The sequence below is a fragment of the Sapajus apella genome, unplaced genomic scaffold (assembly GCF_009761245.1).
Source record: "Sapajus apella isolate SASKATOON/1434 unplaced genomic scaffold, GSC_monkey_1.0 scaffold4, whole genome shotgun sequence".
In the NCBI taxonomy this organism is placed as follows: domain Eukaryota; kingdom Metazoa; phylum Chordata; class Mammalia; order Primates; family Cebidae; genus Sapajus; species Sapajus apella.
The window spans coordinates 49,832,481-49,846,652 of NW_022436944.1; the positions used below are offsets into that span (position 1 = coordinate 49,832,481).

Here is a 14,172-nt window from a genome sequence, read left to right on the forward strand (position 1 = left end):
TGGACTTACAGATAATATAAAGGTACTTCTTTCTACGGCACAACTCTGAAGTTATTTAACAAACTTCTAATCTGTGGGCAAAAGAGCTCACAGTAAAGTCAACCTGCTGGAAGCTTCACCCTGCAACATAGAAGGGGCAGTAGCAGAAGTCTTTATTTGAACTGAGCTAAGCAAAGTGGCATATAGTGAAATGATATTTTCCTAAACACCTATTGTGTATATACCACTCTGCCTAAAGAGTAAAAGTAGAAGTCTAGTTCTTGCTCTCACAAACTTGTAATCCTGACAGGGCAAATCAACAAGAGGAGGAGGGGAAGAGGAAAAGAGAATAAAACTGCATCGGCTTCTTAACTGTCTCACTTATATCCTCAGGCAATAAGCCTTACATAAATGTACGTAATGAATACCATGAGATAACATACAACCCAGTTATTTTGGGTACATAGTAAAGAATCTCATGTATGTTGCTGGAATTAGTGATGATTCCTAGTTTCGAAGGAACAGAATTACTCAAAGGATCTGTAAGGAGCTACAACATAAGATATTAACCTTGATTTTTAATGTAAACAAACTCTCTGACCCAAATCTGTATTTAAGTGAAAGTGGCAGAATTTGACAATCTCATAGATTCAGTATGATTTTATAATTGCGTTCATGACTATGTTATATTGAAAGCTTGGTATCTTTTAAAGATAACTCATTGGAAAAGGGCACAGAAGGTGATTTCAAAGTTACTTTAATTTAATGACTACTCTTATTCAATTGTTTTCACAGACCATAAACAGGACTGAAGAATGTCCGTCTGAATCTTTGCCTTGAATGAAGAAACTTCATTGAACAAGAAGTTGGCTTCCAGTTTGCACAGACGTCAATGGAATGCATTTTTTTTTTTCAGTTTTATACTTTACCCAATGAAAACAAAGTTTTTATGTGCTGTGCAAATGGTCTTCATGTGGTCTGACAATTTTTTTTGCCATCTTTTTTTTAATTAAAGAAAAATTTTCCAGAAGAGGAAAAAAAAAAAAAAAAACTACAAAGCAAAATATCGAAGGTTGATATTTTATCTGGAAGGACATTTGAATTGAATTCAAAATTTTCCTGAAGGTGTAGATACATTTTTTTTTAAAAAAACAGAAAACCTGATGTCAAGAGGTGGGCAATAGAAATGGAAACAAATTGTCTTCCTCAATAATTAAGCTACTTTCTCTTTTTCCCTTCTTGTTTAAATCTAGTGGGTTTTTTTTATTTTATTTTTTCTTAGAAATATTTAGGTAAGGTTTATCTTGAATCTTAATTGCCTTAATTTTAAGGACGTCAAAGGCTCTCGAGGCAAGCTGTCAACGTCTTGTTAAAATCAAAAATCAAGAAAGAATTGAAATATTGTGCCGGCTTTAACTGGTACAGAAGTTTAAGACTGAGTTTTTAGGGTGAAAAAAAACTGTACAGTTTAAATGAAAATGTTTTTCTTCATTTGAAGAAAATTTGTTGATAAAGAAACCATGGCAACTGCAAGAATTGGAAAAATGCTGGGACTTTTCATGAACTTTGTCTTAAGTGTTGACATGACTCATTCTAAAAGGCTAAAACATTTTACAGTAAAGTTATTAATGTTGGTTTAAAAACAACTGCATTAGAAATAATGCGTGTTTGGGGGCAGAATGCAGATTTTTTTAATTTACAAAGCGTGATCGCTAGCAAAAGCATTAGTGCTTTTTATCTGCAGTCTTTTTTATGAGCTTTACAAACTTTTTAGTCAGCTTTGCTTGTCACATTGCAAAACCTAGCTTAAGAGCATTAAAAAAAACTTAAGTAGATAGGAGCTTATGGTCAAAAAGTGCAAAAAAAACAAAAAAAAGCAATAGATAGAGAAATTGTTGACAATTTCTGTAGTCTTTCCTAGTTGTGATCAAATTCAGCCTATGGATGGCCTATTTTATACCAAAGATGAAGTGACACCCTATTACAGTCCAGAAGATAGAGGTTGTTTTTCTTTTTTTTTTTTTTTTAAAAAAAAAAAAAAATTTATTTGACCGACATGGCCGGACCAGTTCTTACTTTGTTGTTTGTTTAAACTACCTTCCACTGGTGTTTTACATACTGCAAAAAAAGAGGGTGGGGGGAGTTGTCTTTCTTTTGTTTAAATATATATTCATTGATAGCAGAAGCTTGCACCTGTGTGTTTAACAGTTTCAGCACGAAGAGTTCTGGATATCAGCTGATAGAGTCAAAAGACTTTAAATTCTGTGAGCTTTCCTGGTTTCTCACTGGCCGTCTGGAATAGTGAAACCTTTATTGATGGCCACTAGTAAACTAAGATGCTTATTTAACAGGTTGAATATTCTTTATATGAATTTTCAGCTAACAACACTTTCTGAACCCAGTCTGAAAGGTCACTTGTCAAAAAAGCTTAGTGATTTTTTGTGAAATGTTGAGTGGTCTCCTGGAAAGGTCTCACTATATTTGTGACAATAGTCTTCCCTCTAAATTACGACACTTCTGGGTTTTGTCTTCTCACCTCTGTCTTTGTCATCACCTACCAAGAATAGTCACCTTGGTTTTGCAAATGGGGAGGGGGTATCTTCTTTTTGTCTCTTTCCATTGTATTTTCATATCTTGGTGTTGTCAAAAAAAACTTTTTCTTTCAGATTAATTCTTTGAGGCATGTAAGACCTCTCAATAAGATTGAGAATTCTATTAGTGGAATTTAGGGAAGTTATTAAAATGCTAGTTGACAATCAAGAAACTGTATGATTTAGATCAATCAGAACCAAAAGAATTAGGTTTGATCAATCATTTAAGCCAAAGGAGGGATACTTGCATTTAGAATGATGCAAAACTTTGTCTAAAATGAATTAAATTGACTTACTTATAAAATATATCTACATTTTTGATTCATGAAATAATATGTGTTCAACCTGTAGTTTTATCTCAAATTAAGGACAATGCAATAGAATTTTGTTAAGTGAACTATTCACTAGATTGCTTTCTGAATGAATCCTTTGAATCAAATAGGTAAAAGTCTTTTCACAAACTCAGTCAGTAACAGGAGCCTGTCTTAGCCCACAAAAAAGAGGAAAATGTATTTAAATATACTATAAAACAGGGTAGGCTTTTAAAAACTAAAAAGTTTTAAAGGTAAATCACATTCCCATTAGGTCAACATGAGTAATAAGGCTGACTCAATATGAAACTGTCAATATTCCACTATTTATGTAGACTCTGGTTCTCTTACTTGCAACCCCATGAATTGGAAGCTCAAATCAGAGAATGACTCCATATATTTATGGTCACATTGGAGACAAACGTGTATCCAAGAAAATGTGTGTGTTACAGAGAAATTCCAACTGGTCACACTCACTATTATAGTTTTTCATGCTTTGGAGAAAATGCTAGATTTATATTGTCTTTTGTTCCATCCTTCAACTTCCCATGCATTGTAAAGGTGGCACGTAAGTTTTTATCTTTAAAAAAATGGGCCCCAAAGATTTTGGGGGGTACAAAAAACGTGTATGGGAACCATATTTTCTGTTTTTCTTTTTCACTCTCTAAACTCTTTGTATAAACAAGGATTGTCCTGGACATAATTCATTTGAATATGAAACCAACATACTTTCTTTCATTTCTGTGAAAAAAGTCAAAAACATGTATTAATGTGATACAAAGAAAGTCTCATTTACACAATCAACAATGAGGCTAAGAGGTAGCTACCACGTGGCTGATGAACGTGCCTAGGTAACTTCCTGTTTCTATTCAAAACTGCTGCTTTATTTGTACATTCAAAAATATTTTATTTCAACTCTGAAACTTCAATAATCTCAATTTTTAAGCCACTTTCTGCAAAAGGAAATTACCTGCCATTTTATGTGTCCATGTGCGTTTTGTGTTTGGATAGTTTATATCATGCCATTCTATAACATATATGTTTTCAAACCAAAAAAAGAAAAAAAAAAGTGTCTGTTGTCTTACCTAAGACTTGTTTTGAAAAGCCAAGTTTGGGAGAGAAAAAAGCATCAGCAGGTAAGCAGCATTACATTGTGTGATAATAAACCAAAGTAAGTGTTTAATATATACGGACAGCAGAATTCAAATTTAATCAACAAAATATGCTGTAGTGATTTTAAACCTGATTAAAACTATAATTTTTTTTGAAGTTGAAGTTAAGTTTCTATGGATTCTGGTCCACCAGATTTTCAAGCATTTATTCAGATGTTTCCATTTTTCCTTTTGACTTGAATTGCCAAGACTTAGCCTAAACATCGGGAAACAAACTAAAGCCACAATCCAAATGAGAGAAACACAGTCTCATCTAAACTCTAGTTTCATGGTCAGTGAAAGAGTAAGTTTTCTTTTAATAATGATAAAAGTGTCGCCAAGGGAGTCCAAGTGTGCATGGTAACTGGGAACTCCCCAATATGTGGCCATGTCCTCTGAAGACAACGTAATGAACCCAAGTGAACTGAGGATAATACTGGCAGGTGCTGATGGCCATTGTCCTTGAATGCTGACATATCTTGAATATTGCGACTGTCATAATACTCTTTTAAAAAAAATCCTCTACCTGACTCTAGTTTTGCCAGGATTAGTTTGCTTCCTTGGTAGATTTCAGTATTTCAGAATGTTACCTCCATATTTCACTTGAGTTACTTCTTCCTGTGACCTTAGCAGATCTGTCACATTTGAAAGCATATGACTCACTTCCATCCCCTTCCAATGAAAAACTACATGGTGTTAAAAGACTCCCATTAGAGATAAAAGACTGAGAACTGAAGAACACTGTGTAAAGCAGGAAGTCCACTTTATTTTACTATACCTAAGAATATATCTTTGGACCCCTTGCGAAGTGCTTCAAAACTACTTTCAATTTATGTATGCCCCAAAAAAGCAATTAGTGTCCCCCCCCCCCAAAAAAAACCCTCTTTATTTAAATAATTGGGATATTTGCTAAATGCCTATTTTTTTTATAGTGGCCTAAAAACCCCTATTAATGAAAAGTGAAATTTGATGTAATTAGGACTCTTGCAATCATCTTCACGATTTGAGGAGAAGTTTCAATAGGCTGTCTAGACAGATTATGATGTTAATAGGAGATTAAAATACATTTGGCAATTCATTTTCATTCTTAATTTCAGTGCATGAACCACTGCAGATGAGCTGATAAGCAGAGAGAGATTCTCAAGTGGGTTTCAGTAATAAATGTTTTTTATATGATTTGAAATCAAGTAAAGGGACAATATTTATGTACGTGTATAACAACATTCAGCACATTTGAGGATTCACGCGCTATAATAAAGTTTAAACATGTCATAGCACCTTGATCTATATTACTTTCTCTTCAGTAAAAAATAAAGGATGAGATAGTGTCTTCCACGTGATTACAGCTGGCATGCTTCAAAATTTTGAGCTCACTGGGACTGACAGCCTCTCCCTTCAATCTGAGGGATTGACAGAATTTAAACAGGCTCATTGATTCTGTACACTGTACCCTTTCTGTGGCACGTGATCATGGGATTTCATTAATGAATCAATTTGTTTTACAAATGACATCCACTGTGGCATTGGAAGACAGCTGGGTCTGACTCAAGTTTAACATTTCTTTGCAAACATTCCTAAGTATGAAATTGGTCCTTTCATCCAAATGTTCTTGGCCATGGCTGTCCTTTGCGGATTACATAGACTTCAGGAAAGTATAAAGAACTAAACACGAAATCCCGAAGTGGCCCCAAAGACCTTTTATGATGTGGGAGACAGGAGTTCACCCCAGATTAATTTCTTTTATCTTTGGCTTTATACTGTAACATATAGATGCTCTCTGTAGCAAAACAAAAGGGATGAATGGCTTTCAATATGCATTTCTGTTTATTTTTGTGAGGGAAAATAATAAGAAAAATTTCTTCCACTCTGAAAGCTTTAGGGCTGAAGTAGAGGTGTAGTAAGCTTGGATCTGCAGGAAGAACCACTAGGCCACTGAGTCACACTTGAGCTTGTCTTACTACTGCCCCAGTTTGAGTTGTGCATAAATACAATCACTCTTAAATTTTTGAAGGGCTAATTATCTGCTTTGTTGATGTGTTTTGTCTTTTCTTTTTAGCTTGTAGGCCTTGGGCTCAGTTTTTTATTTTTCTTTTTATTAGCATGTCACCCTGAGGGTGGGAAAAGAAACAATGGGAAATAAAATTTGATTATTTCTTATCAAGTATTAATTTCTTAAGGGAGTTTGAAATCATTGGTAAAATTAATGTCCAGACATTATATGCCATAAATTTTGATTATCAGTAATATGTTTTCCTGTCTACCACAAACAATTGAGAGTTAGCTGTATTCTTGCAGAATATACAGAAAAATATTATGGAGAATTTGGCTTCCCTCAGAAGAAAGCTATTTTCGTTCTCTTCACTCCACTAAATTCAAACCAGTAGAACGGATCAACACAACTTCTGCAATGAGAGTATAACAGTAGCTCATGGTTCAGTCCTATTCCTACTTTTAAATCTTTGACCAAAACTAATGCATTGCTTTTGTTATATTTTGACTTTGCATTACTATATTAAGGCTGAATGACTCTGACACTCCGGTGGATATTTTTATGATCACATCAAATTTAAATAATGTCCAAAGTATAACTTTAACGTTATACGTTGTTTCAAACTCTCTGGTCTAAGGTTACTGAGAAAGATGTGCTTTCCTCCCCCCCAAATATGTTATCTCTTCATATGTTAAAAAAATGAGTTATTCCATGCTTTTCAAGAACTGTAAAAATTGTTTCAAAGAGACACTTGAAAAAGTTTTCTCGATTCTGGACACAAATGCTTCCATTTATTTAAAAAGAATAAAATTGGAATCTTAATTTAAAATATATATATGTAGTAGTATATGCTATGAGATACTCAGTTTCTTAAAAAAAAAAAATGGGACACAGCTTCTTTTAAAACCCTTGTTTCAGTCCATATTCAACTTCATGGAACTTCTGAAACATCATTCAATTTTGAACTTTATTTAAGAGGTTTTTGGACTGCTGTCTCTGTCATGGAAAGTTCTGTAATTCAAAGGTGTTTCTGGTTTTATTTTTAATTTCTTCATCTGTACCACAGTCAAATGAGCAACCATCTCCCCCATCCCTTGGGCTCTCTGTAGATCAGTGGATGTTAGGTTTAAACTTCTGTTTTCTTTGATGAAGCTTTCAATAAAAAATGAAAATAAAATCAATCCAGTAGGGCTGTTGTGTTTTTCTGCACTCATCCAGAAACTGGTTGGGGGAGGAGGGCTGATAGGAAGGAGTGGTGTCCACATTTAATCTGGAACAATGCTAGAATTTTTAAAAGAATCATCTCGGCTAACAAAAAATGAGAAAAGAGCTAACATTCTATACATGCCAAGGGGACCTGAGAAAGCCACTCTTTGGGGGATGTTAGAAAGAGAAGACCATTTAGGTCTTCCCAGAGACTCCCACAATCTTCCGTGTTCTCATGCTTAGGGATTTGGAGACCACAGAACTTCTATCTCCAAACATGCCTAACATCTACCAACTACTTGATGAACCTTGGATGAAGGCCAGGAGGCTCAGAGTTATATACAACAATAAAGACATTTGTTTGGACACCTATGGTCTGTATCCCTGCAAGGATTAAACTCCAGGTCAACAAAAATCAGAAGTGTCCATTCCTCAAGCTACAGAAGACTGCGCTAAGCAAATAAGCAGAAACTCTGTTTTTCTGGGCCAGGGTCATTCAAGCTAGCTTAGAGCTCATATTTAAAAGCCAATAATATCCTGTTCTGTAATAGTCATTTGCTGTGTTCTTCAAAAATGTTCTACTATAGAAGACAGGAAAACAAATGGGAGACACGAAGTTCCTACGATGTGTTAAAAAAAAACAAAGTGACCCTTAAGACGGAAAAACTAAGTAGAGCATGTGAGTGTAAACAAAAATAGAAAGGGAAAGAAAGACCGGGAAAACACTAGGTGATGCACTAGATAGGGATGAGAAAAGCATTCACTACTCATTCTGTCTTAATTTGCTCACTCTGTTGACTTCCATGCTGGCACCCACAGCAGCTCATCAACCTAACTGGTGAATTTCAGTGGTTTGCCCCCGCTTGTCTTGGAGGGAGTAAGCATGCTGCATGGGCTCCCGCTCTCGGTTGCCCCCTTGCTCAAACCTCAACTCTGGTGCTTATAACACATCATCACTGGACAAGGACGATGTGGCCGAGGGAAAAGGAGTATATATACCCACATTGCAGAACATTCAGCTAGTATGATCCTTGCATACCTCTTGCACTTTACCCTCAATGAGTCAACCTACCCCATGACTTTCACCTTGTTTTCTGTGGATTTTAAATTGATTTAATAAGCCCTGTGCTTCTAGCAACTTTATTAGTCTGTGAGCCTTTCTGTTCTGTGACTTCTTAGTGAACAGAATAGTGTATTTGGAAGCTACTCTCATCAAGGTGATTTCCTCCACGGCATCTATTTGTTTTAGAATTATATGCACCCAGGAGAGGGTGTGGAGAAAGCTCTCCACCCAGAGCCCAGGCTCTAAGAATACGTTGCGTATACACCTTTTCCCTCTCTGAATATCAGTTCACATTGCAGTGGCAGAAGAGAAAACTAGGGGCAAAAACTAGAAGAATGGATTTATTGGCGAGTTTAAGAAAATAAGCATGGAACAAAGATCCTGAACTTAGTTTTACTCACTGCCTTATTTCTATTTGTGTTGTTAAAACAAAATGCCTTGGATTGGTTAATTTATAAACAACAAAATTTATTACTCAGAGTTTTGGAAGCTGGAAAGTCCACGATCAAGGCACCAGCAGTTTTGGTGTCTTGAGAGCCTATTCCTCATAGATTGCACTTTCTATGTATCTTCACAAGGCTGAAGTGACAAAGAGTTCTCACAGGCCTTTTTCATAAGGGCACTAATTCATTTACGAGGGCACAGCCCTCATAACCTGATCATGTCAAAAAGGCCCCACTTCTTAATACCACCACCTTAGCGGTATTTCAACATATGCATTTTCAGGAGACAAACACGCAGAGCACCACACCCACGCACACCCACGTTCTATCAAAACTCTTCTACAGCAGAAATTCTTTATTTGTTTAGGATTAAAAAATAATAGTACTGCGCCACCACCCAGTATATACAAAAATTTTGCTTCATATTACAGACATTTTGGAAACTCCTAAAATGTACCTATAGGTTTCCGATGAAGAATCCTTGGTTACAAGGTATGAACACGGGAGAAGGAAGACTATGGAATGAGGAAACAAACCACGTTTACGATGATGACCCTCGTATATAAAATAATCATGATTTTCTGACCTCATATCTATGTATTTTTTACTGTTTAATAATTTATTTTCTCCAAGAAGAACTGAGTGCATTGTCAATTCTCAATGTTTCCAACAAGTTTATGTTCCATTTTACCTTTTTTAAGTAACGCTGATAACATTTAGCTGCTTTCCAAAGGCAGTAAGGTGAAAATCAGTATAGCTCAAACTTCATCTCTGATAATTTCATCATTTCTGGATTTTTTACGGAGTGACATTTACAAGAATGATAAAAATCTCTCTAATATATCAAAAGACTGTATTTTTATTTAAATCTTTAGAAACAAAGGAAGACAGCTTTGTCCTCCATGATCTTTAAGACGTTGTTAGGTTATTACTGTGGTAAAACGGTCACCAGGTGGCGCTGCTGTATCAGCCTCCAGTGGATTCTAAATCCAAATCCCAGATTCTCTATTCCTACACAGAACCAGTAATGTGAGATAAGGCTGTAAGAGAAAGCATCCCCATTAACTGGGCACTCACTCTGTGCCAGGAGCTGCACCAAGTGCCCTCACATACTTGGGTTCATACAACTTTCACAAGAGTGCTCTGAGGTAGGGGTTGGAAAATTGTCCCCATTTCCCAGATGAGGCTTGGAGAGCTGGGCATCCTACCCATGGACCTACGCTTAGGAAGGGCTAGAGAGTGCTTCAAAAACAGATCCAAGTTCTCAATCCCTGCCTTCAAACATTTCTTCTGAAATGATTTTGGGAAATGCCAATGGGGAAGGCACTTGTTTGTATGTCTGTTTGCTTGGTTGTTTTTAATCAGAGGATATTTTTTTTTTTTTTTTTTTTTTTTTTGAGACGGAGTTTCACTCTTGCTACCCAGGCTGGAGTGCAATGGCGCGATCTTGGCTCACCGCAACCTCCGCCTCCTAGGTTCAGGCAATTCTCCTGCCTCAGCCTCCTGAGTAGCTGGGATTACAGGCACGCGCCACCATGCCCAGCTAATTTTTTGTAGTTTTAGTAGAGATGGGGTTTCACCATGTTGACCAGGATGGTCTCGATCTCTTGACCTCGTGATCCACCCGCCTCGGCCTCCCAAAGTGCTGGGATTACAGGCGTGAGCCACCGCGCCCGGCATCAGAGGATATTTTTTAAAATAGTTTGCCACACTTGGCCTGGGATTTGTAATTTCTGTAGAAAAGGGACATTGGACACTCATTCTAATCACCTTAGTGACAAAACTCCATACAATTCCCATTTTCTCTTCCAGAAATAACTTGCTGTTTTAATCATCTCTGTATTTGAGCCTGTCTGATTTATTCTGGAAGCAAAGTATGGTCTACCAAGTAGATAGGCTTAACTTTTCATTGACTCATTCAGTTAACAGTTCCTAGCATATGGACCCTCCATAAATAATTTGATGATACCAAAAGAGAGACATTATTCTTGTTTGCAAGGTATCATATTCTAATAAGTACCAGTTTATGACATTTTGGCAGGAAATAAGATCAGAGTTTTGCGGGAGATATGTTTAACCCTTGCTGCTGTTTAATCCCTAGTTCAGCTCCTCAACAGAGTGTCTGTTATCTTTTACCCAAGTGATCTGGGACATTTAATTCTGCTGACACCAAGGAGAATAGAATATGCCATTCTAAGATGGACTTAACTTTTCAAGGTTAAAGGACTTGAGCACATTTTCACGGTACAGACAAGATCCAAACATAGGATCTGCTAGTTACAAAAGCCAACGATTTTCCTCCTAATAGTGCTGAATCTACTCATATGGTTTAAAGGAATGAATTGTTTGCCCAAAATAACTTTTCTATTACCTGGCATTTCACCATTATAATTTATTCTTAGAGATAGATAACAAAATTTTGGAAAAAGTACCAGGTAAGCAGTGGAAAGAGCATGGATTTTGAGTTTAGATATACTATCTACAAAACATTTTTTCTTTCTGATTGTCATTTTTTTGTTGTTTCAAAATGCATACCTATTATTTCTCAGGATGATTATAAGGATAAAACAGGCAATACATATATCCCGTGTAAATGCTCTAAAAATTATAAAGTCAATCAAATGTTATGCATAATTTTAGCTGTTTAGTTCTGAAGTTTCTCTTTAAAGATGTTCTTGTGAGAATAACTCACAAGATTATAAGACAAGGTTAATATCTAAGAAGATGAAAGGAGGCAATGGTACAACCAAGGGAACACTTGTCTACTTTGCAATGCTGCTCAGATTCTGTAGGGCACAAATTCCAAGCTTGAAACCACCAGGTTCCAGGCCACAAGAACAAGAGAACACAGAAACGTAGCTGCTCGTTGAGCTAAATTCACCCATGATTTTGAATGATAATCCTGTATCATCATCCAATCACCAGACACACTCTACCTTCTTGGGACTTCCTATATAATGGCATATAATCTAATGACAGGTACTGATGGAAGGGGACAGATGTTATTAATTTGAGAAGACTACTATACAATGTGATCTGCAAACAGGATTGAAGAACTAGGGGCAGAATCTTCTTTAGACCTTGAGTTGATAAGACATGTTTATCCCAAGAAGTAGACAGGTATCAAAATAGTCACACCAATAGGTAGGTTGCATCAGACAAATATATCCAAGACAAACAATTGCTACTAGAAAAATGTAATAAGATCTGGCCTCTAAAACACCTGAAACAAGTCTAATGAGCCTAAGATAGTGGCTGTGAGATACATACATAGCTCTGTGTCTCTGCCTGCTGCCATGATCTCCTGCCCCTCTTGTCTTATGGTTGATTTGTTTCCTGTTTGTTTCTGGTTTAGATTTTTACTTTCGACTAAAATTCAGTAATATAACAAACAAACAACAACATACTATGAATGATCAACACAGCAATGTCCATAAGCAACACACAAGAATAACCAAGAAACAGGATACTATTAGCAACCACAAAGATAACAGTCTCCCATGCTCTTTTCAGTCATGATGCAGACCCCTCCTCCAAAGTTAACTCTATCTTGAACTCTAAAAACCTAGAATGACTTTTGTCTGAATTTTACTTTACCTAAGTGCAAGCCGGTGTGCTTTTATGAGAATATAGGTGGTATACATGAAGAGAGAACAATTTTGCTTGTGTTTGAAAGCCCAAGATACCTATTATTTCTCTGGAAACTACACACATGGCTGCATTACTCAAATTTTAAAGATCTTCAGTTGCAGAGATCAGACAAATTCTTTCTACCATCTCTTCAATGTTTAATATCCCTTATAGCTTAGGAAAAGTCCTAAACCAAATGTCCATGAAAGAGTAGTAACCATACTCCTTTTATTTTTTTACACAGGGTTTCAATCTGTTGTCCAATCTCAGCTCACTGCCACCTCTACCTCCTGTGCTCGGGCAATCCTCCCATGTCAGTCTCCTGAATAGCTGGGACAACAAGCGTGAACCACCATGCCTGGCTAATTTTTTGTAGAGATGGAGTTTCACCATGTTGCCCAGGCTGATCTCAAATTCCTGAGCTCAAGTGAGCCATACTTAAAAGCAATTGCTGAGTTCTAAGGAAAGACTGGTTGTAAGGCTTCATTTAAGGTTTGGCAACATGTCATTTATTGTCTGCTTATTCAGACAATATTTGACATGGGACAGTGGATTTCCAGACTTCAGTGGGAGACCCTCCAGAGCTAGAAGTTGCCAATATACCATGATTTACACAAAAGCACAGCATGTGGAATATATTAAATCCATGCCCACAAAACAAAATGACAACTTCTTTGGCTTCTGATTATAGTTTTAAATTGCTTGGGGCTTTCTTACTTAGATTTTGCCATCACTTTCTTTCTCTCTTTCCTGACAATGAAACTTTCAGGTCAGTAATCAACCAGGTCTCTTCATGCTTCTTCCCAGGTATGTGCTTTGGGGTTTACATAGCATTTGGGGTGGAGGGATTCCCATATATACATCCTCTACCATTGTGGTCCTGCAAGCAGGAATCAAAGCCTTTGGAAAACTAACATGAAACCTACTACTTTGGTGAATCCTCTGTAGAGTTTCTATTAAAATATGCCTTGTGACCGGGCACAGGGGCTCATGCCTATAATCGAAGCACTTTGGAAGTCGGGGGGCAGTGCGGATCATTTGTGCCCAGGAGTTCGAGACCAGCCTGGCCAACATGGCGAAAACCTGTCTCTACAAAAATACAAAACTTAGCTGGGTGTGGTGGAATGCACCAGTAGTATCAGTTACTTGGGAGGCTGAGGCAAGAGAATCACTTGAGTCTGGGTGGTGGAGGTTGCAGTGAGCCAAGAGGTCCCATGGCACTCCAGCCTGGTTGACAGAGTGAGACTGTTTCAATTATATATATATATATGTGTGTGTGTGTGTGTGTATTTAAAAATATTTAAAATATTTTTATTTCTATAAAATAAAATTTTAAATATATATTTAAAAGTATTAATATCAAATTTTAAAATATATATTTTAAAATATTAATATCAAAATTTTAAATATTAAAAATATATTTTATACATTTTAAAATGTTAAGGCACAAGGCATATATATTTTTTGAGAATTTTAATATATATATACATATACATTTGAGCATTTATATATATATATATACAAACACACACACACATATATATATATATATTATATATTATATATTTATATATGTGCATTGTGCCTTAACATTTTGGTAAAAGGAGTGAGTTCTTTGAGGTCCTGATGTGCCTGAGTCTGGGTGTCAGGGATGTAACTTCTCCAAGATCTCTGTCTCATCTTCCTGCTGCAGTGCTGGTCCTAGCATGAATTCCCGTCTCTGCCCCAGGCATAGAGGCTTCTCTGTTTTTCTGTTTTTTCCTGTTCCCTTTCCCTGGCTACAAAAAGCTTCCAACAACGCCCTAAGG

General features: G+C 36.5%; 1 protein-coding gene across 8 annotated transcripts in view; it reads left to right on the plus strand.

The window, feature by feature from the left end:
* RBMS3 (RNA binding motif single stranded interacting protein 3) overlaps positions 1-6,819 on the plus strand; it is a 758,821-nt gene extending 752,002 nt beyond the window's left edge. For 5 of the 8 annotated variants that reach the window (XM_032259567.1, XM_032259610.1, XM_032259577.1 and 2 more), the window contains one exon: positions 775-1,828. In XM_032259567.1, the coding sequence (XP_032115458.1) occupies positions 775-781 (7 nt within the window). In that variant the 3' untranslated portion in view covers positions 782-1,828. Of the gene's footprint in view, positions 1-774 lie in introns of all 8 variants that reach the window. The other 3 variants (XM_032259558.1, XM_032259593.1, XM_032259620.1) reach the window with 1 other exon arrangement.
* Positions 6,820-14,172: the final 7,353 nt, after the last annotated feature.